This window comes from Equus quagga, chromosome 10 (genome assembly GCF_021613505.1).
Source record: "Equus quagga isolate Etosha38 chromosome 10, UCLA_HA_Equagga_1.0, whole genome shotgun sequence".
Taxonomy (NCBI): Eukaryota; Metazoa; Chordata; class Mammalia; order Perissodactyla; family Equidae; genus Equus; species Equus quagga.
Genome location: NC_060276.1, coordinates 40,587,890 through 40,615,104, shown reverse-complemented (window position 1 = coordinate 40,615,104; position 27,215 = coordinate 40,587,890). Strand labels below are relative to the sequence as shown.

Here is a 27,215-nt window from a genome sequence, read left to right as displayed (position 1 = left end):
TCTATGTACAGAAAAAAACTCTAAAAGCTGTGTCCACTAAAAGATGAACAGTGGTTATCTGTGGGTGATTTTTTTTCCTGTTCCTTTTTTGTTTGACATATGTTTTCTCCTAAAAACACAGATTACTTTTGTCATAAAAACAATGAAAGACAAAAAATAGGAAAACCATATATACCAAGCAATCAAAATAACTGTTCAGTGAGTTTATGAAGGCAGTGGAGACACAAAGTTCTTGGTGTCAGGATGTAAAATGATGCATAAAACTCACATTATCTCTGGGGCTCGAAGCTGGAAGTATGAACCTGGCAGTTATTACAGATCCATTTCTCTAAGGAACAGTCTTGTCATCTGTGAAATGGGGATAAAACTTGCCTTGCAAGGCTGTGGAGAAGATCAGATGAGGTCCTGAGTGTGTGAACTGTCTTGGGCTGGCTCCTGCCCTCTCCCCTGCACTTGCAGGACCAGAACTCCATCAGATGTTTGGGGGAGAGCTGAGGGAGCTCTCACCTGTGTCCAGGAAGAAAGGTGGGTGTCACTCTCCCCTGGGTAATACCATGACTGATGGGCACTGTGCCTCTTGTCATGGGCTCTGCACCCTCCTGAGGGCGCCACTGCTGCCGGTGGGCTGGAGACCACGATGGACTAAGGCAACACTGTCTCATCAGAAGGGTCAAGAATTCTTCTCTACCCAAATCAGAGTTACTCTAAGTCAGGTGGGTAGTACACAATTGTCACTTAGGCCTTGATATTTCATAAAATTTTTATGAAACATCCCTTTCTAAGTTTTCGGTTGGTTTGTGTGTGTTTTTGCCTACAGCCGTCTCCTCTGGATTTAGATACTGGAGATTGAGCCAGGAGAAAAATCTGAGTGACCAGATGCTATGCTATTCTCACCTGTTAATCTCTTGTCTGCTGAGACCTTTTTCTTAGAAGGAGTTGTCTCCCAGGAAACTCCTGTTAAGCCCTGCCTTGCCATCTCAACAGACCCATCTACCTATGTGATTTTTTTTCCTGGCTTTTTATTAGCCTTTTATTTGCTTATACTGTTTTTTTAAAATAAACTTTTATTTTAGGACAGTTGTAGATTCACGGAATTATTGCATAGATAGAACAGAGTTTCTGTATACCCCAAACCCAGTATTCCCTATTATTAACATCTTACATTAGTGTGGTGCATTTGTCACAGTGAAGCAATATTGATACATTATTATTTACCAAATCACTTACTTTGTTCAGATTTCCTCAGTTTTTCCTTAATGTCCTTTTTCTCTTCCAGGAACTCACCCAGGTTACCACCTTACATTTAGTCGTCATGTCTCCCTAGGCTCCTCTTGGCTGTGACGTTTTCTGACCTTCCCTGTTTTTGACGCCCTTGACACTTTTGAGAAGTACTGGTCAGATATTGTGTATAATGTCTCACAGTTTCGATCTGTTGAGTGTTTTTGGGAAGAGGACCACAGAGGTAAATTTTATCTTTAGTCTTACAGACTCCACTCATTTCCAAAGTTACCTATGTCAGCACCTTATTGTCCTGTCTTTTTCAGTGAGGTTATTTCATATATTTGTAATACACTCAGATTCTTTAGTCACCTTCTGCATTTTGGGGCTGCTGTTATAAATGGTATTTTTAAATTTCAAATTCCAATTGTTCATTGCTGGTATATAGGAAAGCAATTGACTTTTGTGTATTGACCTTACATCTTATGACCTTGTGACCAAGAGTTTGTTAATGCTTTGGCATTTTCTACATAGACAATCATGTCATCTGCAAATGAAGACAGTTTTATTTCCTGCATTTCAATCTGTATCTGTTTTATTTCCTTTTTTGTCTTAATTGCACTCGCTAGGGCTTCCAGTATGATGTTTAACAGGAGCAATGAGAAAGGATATCCTTGCCTTGTTCCTGATCTTAACGTGAAGTGTCCGCTTTCTCTCACCATTAAGTATGATGTTAGTCATGGGTTTTTTATAGATAGTCTTTATCAAATTGAGGAGTTCTCCTCTAATCTTAGTTTGAGAACTTTTATGAATGGGTGTTGGATTCTGTCAAATGTTTTTTCTGCATCAAGTGATAAGATCATATGATTTTTCTTCTTTAGTCTGTTCATGTGGATTATATTGATTGATTTTCAAGTGTTGAATCAGCCTCGCATATCTAGAATAAATCCCACTTATTAGGTGCACAATTTTTTATACACTGGATTAAATTTTCTAATGTTTTGTTGAGGATGTTGTGTCTGTGTTCATGAGAGATGTTGGTCCGTAGTTTTCCTTTCTTATAACGTCTTTTATCTGGTTTTGGATTTAGACTAATACTAGCCTCACAGAATGAGTCAAGTGTTCTATTTCTATTTTTTGGAAAAGTTTACAGAGAACTGGTATTATTTTTTCCTTAAATGTTTGGTAGAATTCACTGTTGATTCCTAAATGTTCACTGGTTATCCTTAAGTGTTTGGTAGTATTTGGCCCTGGTGATTTTTATCTTTGGAAGGTTATTGATTATTGATTCAATGTCTTTAATAGATACAGGGTTATTCAGGTTATCTTTTTCTCCTTGTGTGAGTTTTAGTAGTTTCTATTTTTTCAGGAATCAGTCCATTTCGTCTAAGTTATCACATTTGTAGGCATAGAGGTTTTTATAGTTTTCCTTTATTATCTTAATGTCCCTGGGCTCAGTAGTGATAACCCCACTTTCATTTCTGATATTGTTGATGTGAGTCTTCTTTCTTTTTTTCTTGGTCACCCTGGGAAGAGATGTATCAATTTTATTTATCTTTTCAAAGAACCAGCTTTTGGTTTCATTGATTTTTCTCTATTGTTTTCCTGTTTTCACTTTCATTGATTTCTTCTCTAATTATTTCTTTCCTTCTGCTTGCTCTAGGCTTAAATTATACTTTTTTTCTTTAGTTTCCTAAGGAGAAAGCTTAGGTTATTTATGTTAGATCTTTCTTCTTTTCTCTTATATGCATTTAAGCTAGAAATTTCCTTCTAAGCACTGCTTTTGCTACATCTCAAAAATTTTGATATGTTGCAAGTTATTTTTACATTTCTTTCGAGAATTCTTCTTTGACTCGTGTTATTTAGAAATGTGTTCTTTAATTCCCAAATATTTTGGTTTTCCATCTATCTTTCTCTTATTTATTTCTAGTTTAATTCCATTGAGAGCAGACTTTTATGATTTCTATTCCTTTAAATTTGTTAAGGTGTATATTATGGCCCAGAATCTGGACTCTCGTGGTGGATGTTCTGAGTAAGCTTGAAAAAAATGCATTCTGATGTTAGATGAAATGTTCTATAAATGCCACTTAGATCAACTTGATTGATAGTGCTGTTCAGGTCAACTGAATCATTATTGATATCCTGCCTGCTTAATCTATCAATTACTGACTGGGAGGTGTTGAAGTCTTCAACCCTAATCATGGATTTGTTTCTCCTTTCAGTTTTATCTGTTTTTGAGTTATATATTTTGACGCTTTTGTTAGGTGCATACATGTGTAGGATTATGTGCGTTTTTTTTCAGAATTGATCTCTTTATCATTATGTAGTGCCCCTTTTTATCTCTGATAATTTTACTTGTTCTGCAGTCAGCTTTGTCCTAAATTATACAGCTACTCTAGCTTTCTTTTTTGTCCAGCTTTCTTTCCATTGGTGTAGTGTGGTATATCTTTCTCCATTGCTTTACTATTAACCTCTCAGAGTCTTTATATTTAAAGTGGGCTTTGTATACACAACATATAGTTGGGTTTTTTTAATCCACTCTGAAAATTTCTATCTTTAATTGGTGTATTTAAACCATTCACATTTAAAATGATTCTTTTTATATTTGGATTAATATCGACCATGTTTATAACTGTTTTCTATTTGTTGTCGGAAGCTTCTTTTTCTGACTTCTCTATTTTTAATTGAGTATTTTCCGTGATTCCACTTGCCTTCTCTCTTGGCGTATCAATTACATTTCTTTCTAAAATATTTTTAGTGATTTCTCTTGAGTTTACAATATGCAGTTTTAACCAACATCACTTTCAAATAACACTATTCTGCTTTCTTATATATAGCGCAGTTACCTTATTACAGAGTATTCGTTATTCACTTCACTTATCCATATGCTATAATCACTCAATACATTGTTACTATTATTACTTTAGACAAACAGATATCTTTTATTCAATTAAGAATAAGAAAAATAAAGATTTCATTTTACTTTCATTTATTCTATTTCCAGTGCTCTTTATGTAGATATGAGTTGCTGACCTATATCATTTTCCTTCTGCTTGGAGAAAATCTTTTAACATTTCTTGAAGCGAAGGCTTGCTGGTGCTGAATTTCATCAGTTTTTGTCTGAGACAAAGTGTTTATTTTGCCTTCACTTTTGAAGGATAATTTCGCTGAATATGGAATTTTAGGTTGGTGGGTTTTTTCTTTCAACACTTTAAATATTTCCATAGTTACAGAGATAGGAGTGTTAACACTGAAATGCTTATTCATCAACACTCATTTCTTTATTTCTCCTTGTAGTTCTGTCAAATTTTTTTTTTTTATTTTGAGGTCAAGTTAGTAAGTGCGTACAAATTTAAAATATCATGAAGTGACACGCCTTATGTGTTGTAATGCTTCTTGTTTTAAAGTCTATTTTGTTATTAATTTAACTATAATGGGCTTCTTTTGATTAGTGTTTTTATGTTATACTTTTTTCTGTACTTTTACTTTCAGTGTTTATGTATCTTTATATTTCAGATATGTCTTTTGTAAACAGTATATAGTTGGATTTTTTCCGCTCTGAAAATCTTTGTCTTTTAATTTCTTCATGTAAGCCACTTATATTTAATATACTTACTTATATTAATAGATATAAGTTAACTATTGTGCCAAATTCCTTCTCCATGTCCTATCTGATCTATGTTAGTTTTCTCTTCTTTATTGATTATTTTCTTATTTTTCACTTTTATTAGCTTAGGAGTTTTACACTCTTTTACTTTTCCTTAATGGTTATCTGGCAATTATAGCCCACAGTCTTGCCTTATCAAAGGCTAATATTAATTTATGCTTTTACACACTCCCCAGATAATGCCAGAATTTCAAATACTTTTACTCCAGCTCTCTTGACTCATATGTTATTGATCAATATGAATTAACAAAATATTATTGTTTTATGTAGCATTGATTTAAATTTAAAGATTTTTTTGTATTTTTCCTTTTTCTCCCAAAACTCCCCGGTACATAGTTGCATATTTTTAGTTGTGAGTCCTTCTAGTTGTGGCATGAGGGATGCCACCTCAGCATGGTTTGATGACTGGTGCCATGGCCATGCCCAGGATCCAAACAGGTGAAACCCTGGGCTGCTGAAGCGGAGGGTGTGAACTTAGCCACTCTGCCATGGGGCCCGCCCCTATATTTAAATAGATAGTTATCCTTTTAATCACTGTTTATTCCATCCTTCATCTTGTCTTTCATCTGGAATCATTTTCCTGTTATCTGGGAAATGCCTTGTAGCATTTAGTATTTCCTTTTGTTCCTGCCTGCTGCTGGCAAACTCTGTTTTTGTTTATTTGTAAAGGTCTTTATTTCACCTCATTTTTGAAGGGTATTTTTGCTGGTTATCATTTCTTGATATTATTTTATTTCAAGACACTAAAGATATCATCCCACCATCTTCATGCTTCCATTGTTGCTGTTGAGAATCCAGCAACAAATCAACCTAACATTTGTTCCTTTCAAGGCATACTCTGTTTTTTTTATGGCGACTTTTGTGATTTTCTCTTTATCTTTGTTTCTTTGAAAGTTCACTATTATGCATCTATGTATGAGTTTTTTTTTTTTGAAGGAAGACTGGCCCTGAGCTAACATCTGTGCCCATCTTCCTCCACTTTATATGTGGGACACTTAGCACAGCATGGCTTGCCAGTCAGTGCCATGTCAGCACCCAGGATCCAAACCGGCAAACCTCAGGCCGCTGAAGTGGAACATGTGAACTTAACTGCTGCACCACTGGGCCAGCCCCCTATGTGTGAGTTTTTATTTATCCTGTTTGGAATTTGTTGGACTTCTTGGCTCTATGGATTAATGTCTTTCATCAGTTCTGAAAAAATTCTCAGCCATTATATCTTCAAAGATTGCCTCTAAACCATTCCAGTTCTCTTTTACTTCTCGAATTACCAGTAAATGCCTGTTAGATCTTATGATACCCTCCCTTCTGTATTTTCCATGTTTTTGACTACTGTGCAGCCTTATGGATATTTTCTTCTGAACATAATTTCTAATTCTTTAATTCTCTCTTGAGCTGCGTCTATCTGCTGTTAAAGCCATACATTTAGTTTCTAATTTCAGCTAAGTTAATTTTTAGTTTTAGAATTTCCATTTATTTATTTTTTACTTTTTCTGGTTTTTAGTTCTCTGTGAAATTTTCAAAATTGTATTCTATTTATCTGAATACACTAAGCATTGTGGTCTAATAGTCTGTATCTGATAATTCAAATAATTCGAAGCTAATGGATCTGTTTGTGTTGCCTGTTGTCTCTACTGCTTCTTACTTTCTTTGTGTTCCTGCTTATCTTTCTTTGTGGGCATTTTACTTCAACAATTGTTTGTTGAGATAATTTGAGGCTTAGGATGATGGAATCTTACTCCAGAGATTTTGTTTGCATTGGTCAGGCCCATAAGAGTGCTTCCTGTCTGGAACTACCATAATCTATGTTCAAAGCTTAAAGTTTACCAGTCCACCTATATATTGCAAAGTCAAGCTAAAAGACTTTGTGGGGGCTAGTTTATTTCCAGTTTAAAATTACCCTTAAAGTGAAACATTTGAGGTGTATGAGTGATGGTTTGTTAGGAATCCTCTCCCCTTTTAATGAGTCTTGGGCTTTCGTTTTTATTACTCTAGTACATTGAATCTGCCATAGTTTCAACTCAGTTTGGCACTGGTTTATTCCTTAACCACAGATGCCCTCAAGACAAGCATAGTTAATCATATGAGTACTATAAGAAAACATGGGTGAATTACTCATTGCCTTCATGTAGGAAAAGAGTTCTTAACCATGAACCAAAATCTAGATGCAATAAAAGAAAAGTTTGATAAATTTTACTACTTTTTTTAATGCATGGCAGAAACACTATAAAGTCAAAAAGCAACTAACAAACTGGAAGTATATATTTCCAACATATATAAAAGATAAAGGCCTAATATAGTGTATAAACAACACTTGAAAAATGAGGGGAGAAGGATTGACAATCCAATAGAAATATATGGGGGCCACCCCATGGCTGAGTGGTTATCTTCCTGCACTTGTTTTCACGGCCTGGGATTCCCTCATTCGAATCCTGGGCATGGACCTACCCACCCCTCATCAAGCCATGCTGTGGCGGCATCCCACATAGAAGAACTAGAATGACCTACAACTAGGGTATACAACTATGTACTGGAGCTTTGGGGAGAAAAAAAAAAGGAAGATTGGCAACAGATGTTGGCTCAGGGCCAATCTTCCTAAAAAAAGAAAGAAAAATATGGGAAAGATATGAGCAGACAATTCATAATGATATTAAAATTGTCATTAAACATAGAGAAGAGCAAAATAAAATGCCATTGAGATACTACTTCTAACCTATCATATTAGTGAAAATTAAAAATAGTCACACAGGTTGGAAAGGGTGTAGGGAAACAAGCACTCTCCTATATTGCTGATGGGAAAGCAAAAATGAATCTTAGGCTCCGGGGAGGGGACAGCCTGGAGAAGCAATTTGGAAATCATCTGTGCTTGGAGGGAAATGAACAGAGATCACCCAGGAGAGAGGAGGCCAAGGAACACTACCACTATAGGTGGCAGCGCAGCTTCCTAGAGGGCACCATCACCCAGGCCATGGAGTTAGGCTGAGCTGGTCTTGAAAATGGGCTGTGAGGCTCTGTTGCTGAGCGCTCTTGGCGAAGTCGGGTACCCTTCGTGTGATCAGCTGTCACACCCTGCGATCATGAGCATCTCAGAGAGATGCTGTGCAAGGACCTGAAATGCGCCAGGTAAAGCACCTGCGGTAAGGAAGTCGCCTGCCTCCTGCTCTCTCGGTGACTCCCTCTTGGTCACCCGCCCTCCCCACCCCCACGGTCCGCAGCTGCCAGTCCCTCGGGGATGGGGTGGGGGGGCGGGGCGGGGGCCGAGCCCTGTGACGCGGTGCTCACGTGACCGGCCGGGCGCCGACGTGGGCAGCAGCCCGCGCACTCGCTCGCCGCCCTGCGGTCCCGTCGCCCGCGCGGAACCAGCTCCCCGAGCTGCCCGGCTGGCGGGCGAGGGGCGAGCGGGCTTCAGCGAGCCCGAGGAGGCGCAGGCCGTCCCGGGCCCGCAGGTCAGTGTGGAGGTGGGCGCTTCCGGCGTCCCGGGGCAGAGGTGGAGGTGGGTGGGAGTAGGATCCGGGAGCAGCGGGGAGGGGCCGACGAAGGGGTCCAGGAGATGGGTGAGGAGGGGGACGGGGCGCGGGCAGTGGGGAGGGAGGGACGACCCTGCAGCGGGCCCCGCCGCCTTCTCCTCGACGCCCCTCCTCTGCGCCCTCCATCTATTTTCGAGCCTGCGATGGGGAGGGGAGGGGGCGCCCCCGCAGTGCGACAGTGAAACGTAGACACTTTCTGCTAATAACCCCCCTCACACTCTGCGCCTATGAGAAAATAGCGATCTCCGCGAAAAGCGCTTGGGTTGGGGGCGGGTTGCCTGTTGGGGAGGGGGTCACAGAGACCCAAACAGTTTGTAAAGCATCCTGGTCTGGTGCCCGAGGCCTGAAAGGTAATGGCGGCTGGGATGCAGGGGAAATAGGAGAGGGAAACGTTGGATGACGAGGGCTCAAATTCAGAAAAGAAATCTCAGTCCCTTGAGCGTGCAGCCCTTGCCCCTGTCTGCTGTCTGTCTGCAGGTCTTCGTGTCTGTTCCCAGCACTCTGCTAGGCTAGAAAAGGAGGAACCTGTCCAGAATCTCTGCAGGTCAGTAAAAGGGGGGAGGGGCCCCGGACGGGGACTCCGGGGAGGTGGGTGGAGGGCATGGCCTGGGCAGAATTTGAGGGCCCCACTCGCATCCCACCACCACATACATAATAGACAGGCACGCCGCCACACTGAAGGATGGTGCAGAAGGTGGTAGGGCCTGCCAGGGAAAGGGTTGGCTCTGGTGTGTGGGAGGAGTGATGGGGGTAAAGGGGTGGGCAGGAGGCACACTTGGAGGCCGAGGCTGGTCAGGGGAACCCTGACAGGGGACGAGATGCAAGTACTATCCAGACCTGCATTCCGCCCCCAAGCCCTCAGTCTCCCTTGTCTCCTATTCCCCTCACCCCCAGGACAGGAAAAGGAGAGGAAATCTCAACATGGAAAAACTCTGCAATGAAAATGAAGGAAAGCTGGAAAGTGAAGGAAAGACACAAGATGAAGTAGAGCCTGAAGATGAAGAAAAGTCAGATGAGGAAGGAAAACCAGAAGTAGAGGGGCAGCCAGGGCACAAGGGAAAGCTCCAGAATGAGGGACAGCCAGATGATGAGGCACAACCAGCAGATAAGGGAAAGCAGGACAAGCAGGGCCAGTCCGAAGATGAGGGAAAACCACAGGGCGGCGAGGGCAAGCGAGAATCCCAGGCAAAGCCAGAGAGCGAGCGGCGGGCTGCCGAAAAGCGCCCGGCTGAAGATTATGTGCCCCGGAAAGCGAAAAGGAAAACCGACAGGGGGACGGACGACTCCCCCAAGGACTATCAGGAGGACCTACAGGAAAGGCATTTGGGCAGTGAGGAGATGATGAGAGAATGTGGAGATATGTCAAGGGCTCAGGAAGAGCTAAGGAAAAAGCAGAAAATGGGTGGTTTTCATTGGATACAAAGAGATGTACAGGATCCATTCGCCCCAAGGGGCCAACGTGGTGTCAGGGGAGTGAGGGGCGGAGGTCGGGGCCAAAGGGGTTTACATGATATCCCCTATCTTTAATGCCTGTGGCCTTGATTCTGATTTCTCTGATGGGAATATTGCCAACCCTGCTTTCCCTGGCAGGCATTTGCCAGGCTATGTGCTTTAACCTTAAGCTGATACTTTGCTTTAGGTGTCACTCTTGTTACCAGCAGCCTTTTGATCCAACTACAGTGCTCTGTCTGTCAGTGGGGGATTTTCACCCATGTGCATGGAAGAGTTGTTCGTGGTACATTGTAAAATAACAATAAAGAAAAAACAGTTTTCAGAACCGCATACACAGCATCAGCCCATTTTTGTAAAAATATAAATATGTTTGCATAATGCATTTGTGCATAGAGAAAACTCTGAGAGTGTGTGCACTAAAAAGTAGGCAATGGTTTTTCCTGCATGGTAGCCAAAAATAGGTCTCGCCTGTGCTCAAAAATGAGTCCAATCACCTGATGGTTAGGTGCCCCCATGCCATTCCTCTGCGAGTGCGCATCCCCATGCCTTCCCCTCGTTCTAACCGTGTCAGTGGGCACTGCCACCCCTTCTCCTGGATCCTCTACTGTCCTGTGGCTCCCACCACGTGTGATTCTTTTTCTTTGCTCACTCATCTCCACTTTTCCCTGGAAGATATATGGATTATGTAGGTCATAATAAAAAAATAACTAAAACCAGAAAACAGTACATAAGAGATTAAACTGTTCAGTGAGCTTATGAGGGCAATGAAGACACTTAAAATTCCTGTTGTCAAAATGTAAAATGCTAAGTAAAACTCGCATTATCTCTTGGACTCATAGCTAGAGGAAGAAACCTGGCAGTTATAACAGACCCACTGCTATAAGGGTCAGTGTTGTCACCTGTGAAACGGAGATAAAACTTACCTCGCGACTGCTGAGTGGATCAGATGAGGTACTGAGTATGTAAACCGTGTAGGGCTGGCTGCTATGTAGCAGTCAGTCCTTGGACCCTGTCAGACATTCAGGGAAGGGTTGAAGTTAGGACTGACCTGTTCCCAGGAACAAGTCCAAGCAGCTGAGAAGAGGGTGCCACCCTTCTCTGGATACTACTGTATCTTCTGGGCACTCCTGTTCTGCTGTGCCCTGTACCCTATGCTGACAGCTATTGGTGTGATGGGTCCTCTTGGTGACAAAGCCCTTCTGATTCTTCATAGTCCCTAAAGGGCCAAAGCCTCTATTTGACTCCTATATGAGTGTGGATAAAGCCCTTCTCTCAATTTCAGAGTTGTACCTACCCAAGTGGTACTGTCCCAGGGCTGCTTGGGTCTCACTGTATAACGCAATTCTTAGCAATGTAGTCATCAATACTTTTAGTTCACTTTATATTTGCTTATAGTTTCTTTTTTCTTCATAGGGCTCCGATATTTTGAGTCCACTGGGGGCTGTGTCCTGAGACTAATCTATGGACCAGACAATGGATAGTGATTTGATCTGAACACCACACCACAGTACCCCAGGGAAACCATATCTAAACTAACATACCATTCTTAGTGTGAGTTTTCTCTCTAAAAAGTCTCCTGGCTGGCTTGCTACACAAAATCAAGGGACTTGTCCACAAATAATCACAGAGGGTTACACAACTAAGTTTCAAGCTGAAAATATCCCTTCCCATTCCAAACCAGTTCCAACTGCAAAAGGTAATAGTGCTCTTAAAACTATTAAGAACTCTTAAGGTTAGACATTTTTATTTAACCTACCAGTACGCTCCTTTCTCAAAACAAAATCTTTTTTATTCATCCTCATATCCTTTACACTGTACTTGACACATATACTTAAATTATGGTTGAATCAGGAGTCCTGAGTTTAGAGAGATACACTGTTCATGGATTAGAGACTCAATAGTGTTAATATGGTGATTCTCTCAAAAATTGACCTATAAATGCAATGCTATCCCAATAAAAATCCCAGCAAACTGAGATTCTAAAAGTTATATGGAAAAGCAAAGGACATAGCATAGCCAAAATATTTTGAAAATGAAAAACAAAGTTGGAGGACTCACTGCCTGATTTCAAGACTAACTATAAAGCTGCAGTAATCAAGATTGTGTAGTATTGGCGTAAAGATAGACACAGAGATCAAGGGAATAAAACAGTCCAGAAAGAAGCCCACTTGTATATGGTCAATTCATTTTTTAAAAAAGTCCCAAAGTAATTCAATGGAGAAAGACGACAAACGCTACTGGAATAATTGGATGTTGTCTTAGTTCAGGCTGCTCTAACAAAAATACCACCGACTGGGTGGCTTAAACAACATTTATTTCTCACAGTTCTGGAGGCTGGGAAGTCCAAGATTAAGGCGCTGGCAGATTCAGTCTCTAGTGAGGGTTTGATTCCTGGTTCATAAACAGATGTTTTCATACGTCAGAAGGGGTAAGGGAGCTCTCTTTTAAAATGGAACTAATCCCACTCATGAGGGCTCCACCCGCATGGCCTAATCACCTCCCAAAGGCGCCGCCTCCAAATAACATCACATTGGGCATTAGGATTTAACACTTGAATTTTGGGATTATGCAAACTTTCGATCTATAGGAGACATCCATATACAAAAAAGTATCTTTACCTCACACCATATACAAAACATGAATTCAAAATGGTTCATAGCTCCAAATGTAAAACCTAAAATTATAAAAAACTTCTTTTAAAAATAGAAAAAAATAGCTTGTAGTTGCAGAGTAAAATATTATTGCTTATTAATTTTGTAGTGATCTAAAGACTTTTGAAATTATTTTTCTGCCACTGTCTACTTAATAAGTTCCAGAGGTTTCTCCTACTAAGAAATGGGAAAAGGCAAATGCTAATGATAAAGCATGTAAATGCAGACAATAAAATTTAAGATATTGTTAGAAAAATAGGAAAAAGGGGGTTATCTTGGGTTAGGCAAACATTTCATAAAGGGACATAAGCACTAATGATAAAACTGGTAAATTGGACCACATATATATTAAAGTATTTTTAAACTTCTCTTCAAAGCCATTGTTAGGAAAATGAAAAGACAAGCTTCCACCTGGAAGAAGAAATTTGATAAAGTCCCTGTCTCTAGAATATACAAAGAACTCTTACAACTAATAATAAGATAAATAACATAATTTAAAAATAGGAAAAAGATTTGAATAGACACTTCACCAAAGAAGAGATGAAGATGGCAAATGATCACATGAAAAGATGTTCAATATCATTAATAATCAGGGAAATGGAAATTAATAACATAATGAGATATCACTACACGCCCATTGTAGTGGCTAAACTAAAAAACAAAGACAAAGAACTGTTATTATAAAGTCCTAGAAAAGATATGGAACAACTGAAACTCTCATTGTTGGTGGGAATACAATATGGCATGGCCACTTTGGGAAAGTTTGGTAGCATACACTTACCATATGACCCAGTAATCCCATTCCTAGGAATTTACCGAAGAGAAATGAAAATTTTAGTAGCTTTATTCGTAACAGCTCCAAACTGGTAACAGCCCAAATGTTCCCCAAACGGTGAATGGATAAATAAGGGAAAGACTACCGGTACATGCAAAAATAGGAATGACTTAAATTCATTAGGCTAAGTGAAAGAAGCCAGACAAAAAAGGCTACCCTCTAGTATGCTTCCATTTATAAGACATTCTGGAAAAAGCAAAACTATAGAGACAGAAATCAGATTGAATCTCAAGTGTAATTTTGAATGTTGTTCCCAACTGTGGAAAATTTAAGCCTGTTCCTCTGCCTCTCCTAGCCCCATCCCAAGGCTACCCAATACCCTTTAATACATTCCCTTTCTGCTTAAATTAGCCAGAGTTGGTTTCTGTGGCTTGTAACTTTCCTTGACTGAACACCTAATGCCCTGCATTCCTTCCTTCCAATTTTACTAAAATTTATCATAAATAAATTCAAAGCTCTTTTTCTGTGATCAGCTCACAAAATGGTTGACCCAGCCTGTGCCTTCATTTAAAAAAAATAGGTTTTTACTCTGTGATTTTATTTTTTACTTATTTATTTTTTAAAGATTGGCACCTGTGCTAACAACTGTTGCCAATCTTTTTTTTTTCTGCTTTTTCTCCCCAAATCCCCCAAGTACATAGTTGCATATTTTTGTTGTGGGTCCTTCTAGCTGTGGTATGTGGGACGCCACCTCAATGTGGCCCAATGAGCGGTTCCATGTCCGCGTCCAGGATCTGAACTGGTGAAACCCTGGGCCGCCAAAGCGGAGTGCGCAAACTTAACCACTCAACCACGGGGCCAGCCCCTGTGATTTTATTTTCTGGACTGTTTATGTCTACTGACTGTTCTTTAAGGTTATAGCATCCTGATTGTTACTCATTGGTAGAGGGTCAGAATTGTTCAGAGCTTGGTTCTCTGGGCCCCTCCCTATCTGTTCAGAAGTCTGGTTATCTCAATTAGCTTTTCAAGGAGGTACTTGTCCATCCAACCCAGAGAAGTTTAGGGTTCAGGACCCTGGAGAGCAAGCCCTCTGGTAATCAGTTTGCCCCAGCTCTTGGGAAAATATTATTTGTCAGTGGGGGCTACTCTGTGGGAGGGAGCATAAGAGAGATCAGGCTCATCCTCTGCAGTGTTCATGCACCAGCTCACGGAAGGTATCTGGCTGGTCACAAAGAAACAGGGGCACAGGGCTCCCTCAGTGGACACCCTGACCAAGTTTCTGCCTGTTTCTAACCGTTGGGAGGATCTAAAAGCTACTAGACCACATTCCTTTCTAAATAGACTATGTCTATTCAGGTAGTGAGCGTACCCACTAGGGACATCCAATGCAGAGGAAATTCTCAATAATTGAGAGAAAAAAAATGACCATCTCTGAAAATACCATTCAACCTTTCCTTCCAGCAATCCCACTGTTTGCTCAATGAACCCATGTACAAAGTGGCTACAGAAGCAGGAATAGAGCTATGCAAGAGCTCAACAATATTGTCTCCCATTACCAGCCTTATCTGACTACTGTCACAGCTGAGTAGCAGAACCTGCCAACACCAGAGGCCAATGCTGAGTCCCTCATAAAGCACCATTTCCAGGGAGTACCAGCCATCCACTTTGGGAAGGTTGATTACTATGGACCTCTTCCACCAGAGAAACAGTGTTTTGTCTTTAAATGGAAACAATTACACTTTTTTAGATATTGGTTTTATTGATATATAATTCACATGCCACAAAATTCAACCCTTGAAAGTACACAATTCAGTTGTACTTAGTATATTCACAGAGTTGTGCAACAATCACACTACCTACTTTTAGAATATCCTTATCATCACCCAAAGAAACCCTTTACATTAGCAAACTCTACATATTCTCCTCCACCACCATCGTCCCCTTACTCAGTTACTGGCAACCACTAATCTACTTTCTGTTTCTATGAATTGGCTATTGTGGACATTTCATATAAATGCAATCATACAATACGTGGTCTTTTGTGACTAGCTTTTTTCACCTAACAATATTTTGAAGGGTTATCCATGTTACAGCATGTATCAGTGCTCCATTCCTTTTTACTGCCTAATAATATTCCATTATATGGTACACCACAATTATTTATCCATTCATCATTGAACATTTGGGTTGTTTTTATTTTGGGCTGTTATGAATAATGCTGCTATGAATGTTTGTGTAAATGTTGTTGTTTGGACACATGTTTTAGTTCTTTGGAGAATGTACCCAGGAATAGAATTGCTAGGTCATATGGTAACTATGTTTAGCATTTTGAGGAACTGCCAAATGTTTTTCAAAGTGGCTGCACCATTTTACATTCCCACTAACAATGTATGAGGCTCCAATTTCTTCACATTCTCACCAGGACTTGTTATTATCTGTTTTTTTTAATCTTATCTATCCTAGTGAATGTGAAGTAGTATCCCACTGTGATGTGATTTGCATTTCCTTAATAGGTAATGATATTGAACATCTTTTTATGGACATAGTGACCATTTGTCTATCTTCTTTAGAGAAACGTCTATTCAAAACATTTGCTGGTTTTAAAATTAGGTTATTTGTCTTCTTATTGTGGACATGTAAGAGACATTTATATATTCTGGATATGAGTCCCTTATCAGATATATGATTTGCAATTATTTGCTCCCATTCTGTGGGTTGTCTTTTAACTTCCTGGATGGTGTCCTTTGAAGCACAAAAGTTTTTCATTTTGAGTAAGTTCAACTCATCTATTTTATTTTTTATCATCTATGCTTTTAGTGTCACATCTAAGAAAACACTGCCTAACCTATGGTCATAAATATTTACTCATGTTTTCTTCCAGGAGTTTTATAGGCTTAGCACTTACATTTAGAACTATAATCCATTTTGAGTTTTTATATGATGTGAGGTAGGGGGCCCAAATTAATTCTTTTGCATGCAGATATCCAGTTGTTTTAGCACCATTTCTTGAAAAAACTATTCTTTCCCCATTGAATTATCTCGGCACATTTGTTGAATATCCACTGACCATAAATGTGAGGGTTTAGTTCCAGACTCTCAATTATATTTTATTGATCTATATGTCTGTCCTTATGAAGTACCACACTGTCTTGATTACTGTAGTTTTATAATAAATTTGGAAATAGATAACTGTGAGGCCTCCAACTTTCTCCTTTTCCAAGATTGTTTTGGCTATTCTGGGTACTTTGGATGTCCATAAGAATTTTGGGATCACCTTGTCAAGTTCTGAAAAAAATATCAGACAAAATTTTGCTAAGATTGCTGTGACTGTGCAGATCGATTTGCAAAGCACTGCTAAGGTAACAGGATGAAGTCTTCCAATCCGTGAATGTAGGACACTTCTACATTTATTTGGGTCATCTTTAACTTCTTTAAATAATGTTTTTTAGTTTTCAATGTATAGTTCTTGCACTTCTTTGGTTACATTTATCCTCAAATATTTTATTCTTTTTGATGCCATTGTAAATGGAATCATTTTCTTTCTTTTTTTTTTAAGGTATGCTTTTTGGTGAGGAATATTGGCCCTGAGCTAACATCTGTTGCCAATCTTCCTCTTCCCCGCCACCCCCAAAGCCCCAGTACATAGTTCTATATCCTAGTTGCAAGTCCTTCTAGTTCTTCCATGTGGGATGCCACCACAGCATGGCTTGATGAGCGTTTTGTAGGTCTGCGCCCAGGAACTGAACCGGTGACCCCTGGACTGATGAGGTGGAGTGCACGAACTTAACCACTCAGCCACAGGGGCAGGCTCTGGAATCATTTTCTTAACTTTTATTTTCAGATATTTCATTGCTAGTGTATAAAAATAAAACTTCCTTTTGTACTTTGCTATTATATTCTGCAAACTTTCTGAATATTTATTACTTCTAAAAGCTTTTTCGTGTGTGGATACCGAAGGAATATTATATACAGGATGATGGCATCTATGAATAGAGATATATTTACTTCTTCCTTCCAATCTGGATGCCTTTTATTCTTTTCCTTGCCTAATGCCCTGGCTAGAGCCTCCATTACAATATTGAATAAAAGTATGGGGATCAAACATTCTTGTCTTTTTCCTGATCTTAAGGGAAAAGCATCAAATCTTTCACCATGAAGTATAATGTAAGTTATAGTTATATTTGGGTATATCTTTATCAGGTTGAGGAAGTTCCCATTTTGTCAAATACCTTTTCTGTGTCTAGTGAGATAATCATGTGGGTTTTTTTCCTTTATTGTATTAATAAGCATTTTATATTAATTGATTTTCAGAAGTCAAACCAGCCTTGCATTCTTGAGGTAAATTCCACATGGTCATGGTATCCTTTATATATGATGCTGGATTATTTTGCTACTATTCTGAAGAGGAATTTTGTGTCTATATCCATAAGGGGTTTAGTTCTGTAGTTTTCTTATTTTGTGATATTTTTATCTGGTTTGTTATCAGGGTAATGCTTACATAATAGAATGTGTTGAGAAGTGTTCTCTATTCTATTTTTGGATGAAATAAAGATTTGTTATTAATTTTTTTTCAAGTTTGGTAGATTAAACCAGTGAAAGTGTCTGGGCCTGGGCTTTTCTTTGTGAGATTATTTTGATTACTGATTCAATTTCTTTATTTGATATAGGGCTATTCAGATTTTCTAATTCTTCTTGAATCAGTTTCAGTACAGCATATCTTTTTAGAAAATGTCCATTTCTTCCAGGTTATCTAATTTCTTGACATGTAGTTGTTCATATTATTCCCTTATAATCCTCTTCATTTCTGTAAGGTCAGTAGTGATGTTCCCACTTTCGTTCCTGATTTTAATAATGAGAGTCTTGCTTTTTCTTAGTCAGTGTAGCTAACAGTTTGTCAATTTTGTTGATCTTTTTAAAGAACCAATTTTGGTTTCATTGATTGTCTCTATTGTTTTCCTGTGGTTAGTTAGTGGTTAAGTTCACACACTCCACTTCAGCGACCCGAAGTTCACAGGTTCGGATCCTGTGCACAGACCTACACACTGTGCTCATCAAGACATGCTGTGTCAGCATCCCACATAAAATAGAGGAAGACTGGCACAGATGTTATCTCAGCAACAATCTTCCTCAAGCAAAAAGAGGAAGAGTGGCAACAGATGTTAGCTCAGGGCCAATCTTCCTCACACACACACACACACACACACACAAAATTTCCTTCAAAGAAAAGCCCAGGACCAGATGGCTGCATTGGTGCATTCTGTTGTGATATTGTGATTTATAATAAATACATATTTGGTCTTTGTCCTGTTCCTTGCACAAAGTTCCTAAAACCCTTGGAATTTCCTAAGTGATGAGAGCAACAAAGGTGTCCTGTTATTCTTAACAAGTCCCTTTCAGCCACACCAGAGTTTACATTAATGAGGTGACCTTTGGAAAGCCCCTGTGTAACCTAAGGATGGGGGCTGGTTGCCAGAGGAACCAAGCATAATTAGAAGGATGAAAATTTCAGTCCCTCCCTCCTTCCCCCTACCCCATCTCAGGGCAGGAGAAAGGGGCTGGAGGTTGAGTTAATCACTAATGGCCAATGTTTTAATGAATTATGCCTATGTAGTCAAGCCTCCATAAAAATCTATGAACTTGGTTTCAGGGAGCTTCCTGGTTGGTAAACACATGGAGGTGCTGGGAGACTGGCTCTCCCAGAGAAGGCATGGAAGCTCCATGCCCCTTCCCACATTCTTTGCCCTATGCCTATCTTCCATCTGGCTGTTCCTGAGTTATATCCTTTTATAATAAACTGCTAACCTAGTACGTAAAATGCTTTCTTGAGTTCTGTGAGCTGCTCTAGCAAATTAATTGAACCCAAGGAGGGGGTCATGGGAACCTCCAATCTATAGCCAGTCAGTCAGAAGCACAGGTAACCTGGACTTGAGACTGGCATTTGGAGTGGGTGTAGGGGCAGTGTTGTAGGACTGAATGCTCTACCTGTGGGATCTGATGCTTTCTCCTGGTAGATAGTGGCAGAATTGAGTCAAAACGTAGGACACCCAGCTGGTGTTGCAGAATTGCTTGATGTGTGGAAAACCCACACATCTGGTGTTGGAAGTAAGGTAGAAGTGTTTTAGTAGAGTATTGAGAGTAGAGAAGAAACACAGGAGTGTGTTTTTAATTTATATCTATCAATGTTTCAAGAAAAATAAACGCCAACACTTTACAAATCTCACAAAGTATTGTTAAAAGATAAACTGAGACACATTAAAATTTTTAACAGTTTAATTGAGCACACATTGATTCAAATCACACAGAGCCAAACGGGGAGAGGTTAGGAGTGCTACATAGACAGGAGCTGGGGCAAGGTTTTTATAGAGAAGATGTAGAAACAAAGCAAGGAAGTTATTTAATTTGATATATCTTAAGTGGTTGCATTATTTGGGAAGCCTAGTTGGCTGTTTGTGATTGGTTGTTCTTCTTAACCTTGAGGCATTTACAGGAATTGACTCTGGTTTAGGTTTTGGTTTTGCTTACTTAGGCGACTAAGTCATTAGAGCCTCTTCAGTCTAATGGTGTCCTTGTTTGATTACTTTAATAATTCCTCCCTTTTGGTCATCTTGTCATACACGAGAGAGAAAAAATTTTGGTATTATCACCGCTCTCATTCACCATCAGGTTTAAATTGTTCTTTTTCTTTTTTAAAGATTGGCACCTGAGCTAACAGCTGTTCCCAATCTTTTTTTTTTCCTGCTTTATCTCCCAAAATCCCCTCAGTATATAGTTGTATATTTTAGTTGTGGGTCCTTCTAGTTGTGGCATGTGGGACGCCACCTCAACATGGCCTGACGAGCAGTGCCATGTCTGCGCCCAGGATCCAAACCAGTGAAAACCTTGGCCTCTGAAGTAGAATGCGCGGACTTAACTGCTCAGCCACAGGGCCAGCCCCTAAATTGTTCTTGTCTCATTGTGAAATTCATAGGTTATGATGTCAGGTTTGTGGAAGAACTGTTTTTGCTGTTCATTTTGTTGTTTATCTTATTTGTTTCTCCAATCAAAGTGAGACCATCTGATGTACTGCTGATGGCTGTGAACATGCATTTAAGACCCTTGAGAGAACAGAGCACACTAGGGAGACTACAATGATGATATCAGGAGGATAATACCAAGAGACTGAGGTAGGCTCCTTAGCCAGGACCCCTATGAACCAAACCAGTTGATATCAAATAAAGAATGTACCTGAAAAGGCATCACCTGTTTTAGTCAAGTAGCTTGTTAATTCCTAGTATTTGCTACAATATGAGAGGTATTGATCCAGGTACAGCAGGAGTTATTTGCTATGGCACAAACTCCTCCTTGTTCAACCAGCAAGTAATCTAAAGCAATTCCATTATCTAAAACCACCATAACAAAAAAACCTAGGGACTTTTGTTGTGCAGCTATAGCCTTAACATTAGATTCAGTGATAATTGCCAGAGTTAAGGTGCATCATCTTCCTGTGCATTAACAGAGAGACAAAGGAAGTAGCAAAAAGGGAAAAGGAATAAAGTTTCTGTATTGGAGATGAAGATCTTGATCCATGATCCTGGGAGAGCTGTCCGCCTCAAGATGCTGTCTAGTTCTAGGGAGGAACCATCTTAGTTAATTTTAATTTTAGGTCTCCAGCTGGTGTGCAGTTCCAAGAGTCTGGAGGAATGCTTTTTAATTGGGAGATGTGGACTCATGGTTCAAGGCCCTGAAGTTTGGTGCTGTCTGGGCAGTGAGGAGGATCTGGTATGGTCCCTCTCAGCAAGGATAAAGGGCACTCTGTTCTTAGTGATTCCAAGTCAGAAAGGTAAGAGAAAGTTGAAAACATTAGTTTGGAGAATTGTAGCCAGATATTTATAAAAGCTGGAAAAATTCAGGATCCAGTCCAGTTTATAGATATATAACAAAAACCCCCCAAAAATGAACAGGACTAGAATCTAATAATCTCAGTTATAGTTTTCTACTGAAACAAAAATTTTCTCTCTACAATCACTCCTATTTCTAGCAAAGATAATCACAGCAAGACTAATTTGTTTCCAAATAAGTCTAGTCTTATTAAACTTAGCCTGATTATTTACATAAATGCAGCAAGAATAGTGATTGACCATACAGGCTATTTTAAAGTTTGCTTTGCTAGAACTTTGCATAAGATTGGACTTTTTTTTTGCTGAGGAAGAATCACCCTGAGCTAACATCTGTTGCCAGTCTTCCTCTTTGTTTCGTATGTGAACCATCTCCACAGCATGGTCATTGACAGACCAGTGGTGTAGGTCTGTGACCAGGAACAAAACCCAGGCCCCCAAAGCAGAGTGCACTGAACTTAACCACTAGGCAACCAGGGCTGGCCCCAGATTGGACTTTTAAAAGCCTCTGGAGGCTAGGAAGCCAAGCCAAGGACTTGTTAGACATCACCTGAAATACCTATAATTTGGGTGAATTCCTCTCCTCCTGAGGTCCCTAAAATAGCCTGGTGTTGCTGGGGCTTCCAGAAAGTGACCTTTCTTACTTACCTATTATGGCTGGGAGCCCTGTAAGCAAGATATCAGGCAGTTTTTCTGAGGAGCTTTATTGGCTTCATAAAGTCAACCTCAGTTCCTTAAAGCTGTCTGGTCATATTTGATTTTATGCACATCATTCTCAAATATGACATTCCAGTCAAAGCCTATGTAATATAGCCAATGTTTTCAATTGTGTCTTGTTACAAGAACATATTTTTACTGAATGTATGCAAATAACTTTATTGTCATGAAAATTTAAAAAACTAAGGGTTTCCAAATTCTGGAGGGATCAGGTATGGAGAAAAAGATAAATACTTCAATTCTGTTTACAAAAGTCTAATCTATCAAATTGCTATGTTATAGATAGCTTAAAAGAAAAGAGAGAAAGATTTCCTTAAATCTGGAAAACAAAACATTAAAGAACCAGGATTGTTTCAAACAAAAAGCCATAAAAAATTATAATCATCTTTTCAGTTCAATTAATCCCATGTTAATTCTTGTTTTGCTTGAATTCAATTTGTCCATTAGAATTCTGGAAATTCTTACTCAGTTCAGTTGTATGATTGTAATGTTACCAGAAAAATGTGTTCAAGTGCTTTCAGAATCGTTTCCTAAATTTCGCTGAAAATGAAGCACTTTTGCAAAAGCATCACAGTAAAACAATAACTGTCTGTAAATCACAAAAATGACTTAAAAAATGGCCATGTTTCAAGATCTGATGAGAGTTCATTTGAAAAGGAAATTTACTTAATTCTGTGGCATATGACAATTTAAGATAGTAATTGGACAATAAGAGTATTGACAAATTTCTATGAACTTAATTCTGGAATACCTATTTTAATAACACATATCCATACACATATAACCTAAGAAGGCTTATCATCACTTCTTATTTGACAATGCTTTCTGTATAATTTAACATACCAAATAAACGTAATTAGTTTAATATCTTTCTTTTACAAGGTGAGACAGAGGGTCCCTCTGGGAAATCTTAAAGTTAGTTTGAGGTAAAAAAGACTCCATTTAGAATCTGATTTGGGGGAGTTGTCAAAAATATCAAAGGTTTAAACATTTGATGAAATAGGATCACAGATCATCATGAAAGAATATTTAATTATCTATTTAGCCAAAGTGAAAATAAAAGATTGTAAAGGCATTAGAGGTTACAAAGTTGTTAATAAAATGTAGCTCTTTTCATATTGAGAAGACTCAGTTCTCCCATGTAATCAAAGACCTGATAAAATGGGGGCCAGCCTGGTGGCATAGTTTAAGTTCATGTGCTCTGCTTCAGCGGCCCAGGGTTCATGGGTTCAGATCCTGGGCATGGACATACACACTGCTCTTCAAGCCATGCTGTGGAGGCATCCCACATACAAAATAGAGGACGATTGGCACAGATGTTAGCTTAGAGACTATCCTCCTCAACCAAAAAGAGGAAGATTGGCAAAAGATATTAGCTCAGGGCCAGTCTTCCTCACTAAAGAAAAAATAAAGGACCCAGAGGATGCTCTACTCTCCTTAAAAAAAAAAAGACCTGATAAAGACAACATGAAGCACAGGAAATTATTTTTGCAAGACACACAATCTTTGCTTTCCAGGCAGATTACCCAAAAGGTAAATAAAAAGATTTCACAATCTCTTATCACAAGCAGACCAATAGTCCAAAAACACTGTCTTTTTAACAGACAGCCAAATTCTAATTTTGCACTGGTGTAATTTGATATTAAAGTTCATTCTTTAAAAACTTAAATCCATTCTGATCTTATCCAGCTTGACCACACATAAAATTCCTTTCCCAAGATTCCTTTTCCACAAACCTTCTATCCATTCAGGATTTATCCTGTATTCTAGTCTTTCCCATCTGGAACAACCAGTCATTCTACTTTAGGACAAAATTACTCTCTTTTTCCCTTTACAAAAACTCGTCCTTCATAGCTTTCCTTATCTAAAAACCTATTCTACTTTCCTTACCTCCTTTTCATACACAGTTGTTTCCTTTCACTCTTATTAGTTCCAGTAGTTTTAATTACATATATTGATTAACATTCTTAACCCTTAGAAACTTTAATTTTTAGTGAAAAATAAGAAGCAATTGTGGGGGCTGGCCTGTGGCGGAGTGGTTAAGTTTGTGTGCTCTCCTTCAGTGGCCCAGGGTTTTGCCAGTTCATATCCTGGGCACAGACATGGCACCGCTCATCAGGTCATGTTGAGGTGGTGTCCCACATAGCACAACCAGAGGCACTCACAACTAGAATATACAACTATGTACCAGGAGGCTTTGGGGAGAAGAAGAGGAAAAAAAAAGATTGGCAACAGATGTTAGTGTGGGTGCCAATCTTTAAAAAAGAAAAAAAAAGAAAAAAAGCATACTGCCTATGTTTAAAAAAGAAAAGAATTCCTAAAAAAAAGCAATTGTGGACTGCCTGTTATACTACCATTCTGTGGACTGGAAAATTTATAAATATATTTCATAATTTCTCAAAGTGTATCCTTCCTCACAGTAAATTTTTCAGTATGGTACAAGACATGTTTACTAATAGACCAAAATATCTTCAGTTTCTGTGTAATAAGAAACCAAAAGTAGATAAACTTATACTCAGTAGTTAATGTTTCAGTATTTTATCTTATTTGGAAATGATCTAGATATCCAATGAATACCCATCATTTAACTTAACTTAGTATAAGGTTTCAAGTTACCAAAAAGACTTTTGAAACTATTTTTTAGGTAGACATACTTAAACATAATTACTGTTGAAAAAATCATCTATAAACTTTTATCTTACTTACATCTATATAATTCATTTGTTCTTAAGAATTATGTTTAAATTACTCCTGAAAATTTTATGACATTAAACAGCCAACCACCATCTTAAGTTATTTTTGTTGACAACAAATCCTGTATAAGAGATAATATGACTTTTAGTGAAATCTGGTAGAATAAAAGTCGTACATCTGCATTATATTTAATGTTGATAACTCTGAAGACATGCTTGTTTTAATTAAATCAACAAACTTACACACTTTTTTTTAATTAAGATTATGATAGTTTACAACCTTGTGAAATTTCAGTTGTACATTATTGTTAGTCATGTTGTGGGTACACCACTTCACCCTTTGTGCCCTCCCCCGACCCACCCCTTTTCCCTGGTAACCACCGATCAGTTCTCCTTGTCTGTGAACTTCCACCTATGAGTGGAGTCATACAGAGTTCGTCTTTCTCTGTCTGACTTATTTCGCATAACATAATACCCTCAAGGTCCATCCATGTTGTTGCAAATGGGACGATTTTGTCCTTTTTATGGCTGAGTAGTATTCCATTGTGTATATATACCATATCTTCTTTATCCAATCATCAGTTGCTGGGCACTTAGGGTGGTTCCATGTCTTGGCTATTGTAAATAATGCTGCAATGAACATAGGGGTGCACCGGACTCTTGGAATTGCTGATTTCAGGTTCTTAGGATAGATACCCAGTAGTGGGATGGCTGGGTCATAAGGTATTTCTATTTTTAACTTTTTGAGAAATCTCCATACTGTTTTCCATAGTGGCTGCACCAGTTTGCGTTCCCACCAACAGTGTATGAGGGTTCCTTTTTCTCCACAACCTCGCCAACATTTGTCACTCTTGGTTTTGGATATTTTTGCCAATCTAATGGGTGTAAGGTGATATCTTGGTGTAGTTTGGATTTGCATTTCCCTGATGATTAGTGATGATGAGCATCTTTTCATGTGTCTATTGGCCATCCTTATATCTTCTTTGGAGAAATGTTTGTTCATGTCCCCTTCCCATTTTTTGATTTTTTGTTGTTGAGCTGTGTGAGTTCTTTATATATTATGGAGATTAACCCTTTGTCAGATAAGTAGCTTGTAAATATTTTTTCCCATTTAGTGGGCTATTTTTTTGTTTCAATCCTGTTTTCCCTTGCCTTGAAGATGCTCTTTAGTCTGATGAAGTACCATTTGTTTATTCTTTCTATTGTTTCCCTCACCTGAGGAGTTATGGTGTCTGACAAGATTCTTTTGAAACTGATGTCAAAGAGTGTACTGCCTATATTCTCTTCCAGAAGACTTATTGTTTCAGGCCTAATCTTTAGGTCTTTGATCCATTTTGAGTTTATTTTTGTGAATGGTGAAAAAGAATGGTCAATTTTCATTCTTTTACATGTGGCTGTCCAGTTTTCCCAGCACCATTTGTTGAAGAGACTTTCTTTTCTCCATTGTAGGCCCTCAGCTCCTTTGTCGAAGATTAGCTGTCCATAGATGTGTGGTTTTATTTCTGGGCTTTCAATTCTGTTCCATTGATCTGTGTACCTGTTTTTGTACCAGTACCATGCTGTTTTGATCACTGTAGCTTTGTAGTATGTTTTGAAATCAGTGATTGTGATGCCTCCGGCTTTGTTCTTCTTTCTCAGGATTGCTTTAGCAATTCGGGGTCTTTTGTTGCCCCATATGAATTTTAGGATTCTTTGTTCAATTTCTGTAAAGAATGTCATTGGGATTCTGATTGGGATAGCGTTGAATCTGTAGATTGCTTTAGGTAGTATGGACATTTTAACTATATTTATTCTTCCAATCCATGTGCATGGAATGTCTTTCCATCTCTTTATGTCGTCATCAATTTCTTTCAAGAAAGTCTTGTAGTTTTCATTGTAGAAATCTTTCACTTCCTTGGTTAAATTTATCCCAAGGTATTTTATTCTTTTCGTTGCGACTGTGAATGGGATTGAGTTCTTGAGTTCTTTTTCTGTTAGTTCATTGTTAGTGTATAAAAATGCTACTGATTTATGTATGTTGATTTTATACCCTGCAACTTTGCTGTAGCTGTTGATTTTTTCTAATAGTTTTCCTATGGATTCTTTGGCGTTTTCTATATATAAGATCATGTCGTCTGCAAACAGCAAGAGTTCTACTTCTTCATTGCCTATTTGGATTCCTTTTATTTCTTTTTCCTGCCGAATTGCTCTGGTCAACACCTCCAGTACTACGTTGAATAGGAGTGATGAAAGTGGGCCCCCTTGTCTTGTTCCTGTTCTCAGAGGGATGGCTTTCAGTTTTTGTCCATTGAGTATGATGTTGGCTGTGGCTTTGTCATATATGGCCTTTATTATTTTGAGGTACTTTCCTTCTACCCATTTTATTGAGGGTTTTTATCATAAATGGATGTTGGATCTTGTCGAATGCTTTCTCTCCATCTATTGAGATGATCATGTGGTTTTTGTTTCTCATTTTGTTAATGTAGTGTATCATGTTGATTGACTTGCGGATGTTGAACCATCCCTGTGTCCCTGGTATAAATCCCACTTGATCATGGCGTATAATCCTTTTTTTAAAAGATTTTATTTTTTTCCTTTTTCTCCCCAAAGCCCCCCAGTACATAGTTGTATATTCTTCGCTGTGGGTCCTTCTAGTTGTGGCATG

At 38.9% G+C, this 27,215-nt stretch overlaps 1 protein-coding gene across 3 annotated transcripts; it reads left to right on the top strand.

Moving 5' to 3' along the window:
• Nucleotides 1–91: 91 nt before the first annotated feature.
• Nucleotides 92–10,209, top strand: LOC124245862 (transcription elongation factor A protein-like 3). 3 transcript variants are annotated; one of them, XM_046673645.1, is made up of 4 exons: nucleotides 92–713; nucleotides 1,277–1,462; nucleotides 8,887–8,953; nucleotides 9,304–10,209. In XM_046673645.1, the coding sequence occupies exon 4, from the start codon at nucleotides 9,331–9,333 to the stop codon at nucleotides 9,934–9,936; it is 606 nt and encodes a 201-aa protein (XP_046529601.1). In that variant the 5' UTR covers nucleotides 92–713; nucleotides 1,277–1,462; nucleotides 8,887–8,953; nucleotides 9,304–9,330; the 3' UTR covers nucleotides 9,937–10,209. The 3 variants fall into 3 exon arrangements, with proteins under 3 accessions (XP_046529601.1, XP_046529602.1, XP_046529600.1); XM_046673646.1 differs by lacking the exons at nucleotides 92–713; nucleotides 1,277–1,462 and adding an exon at nucleotides 7,431–8,340; XM_046673644.1 differs by lacking the exons at nucleotides 92–713; nucleotides 1,277–1,462 and adding an exon at nucleotides 7,432–8,328.
• Nucleotides 10,210–27,215: the final 17,006 nt, after the last annotated feature.

Bases quoted from the DNA above. Each gene is read 5' to 3' on its own strand.
- LOC124245862 (XM_046673645.1), top strand. From the start codon at position 9,331: ATGGAAAAACTCTGCAATGAAAATGAAGGAAAGCTGGAAAGTGAAGGA.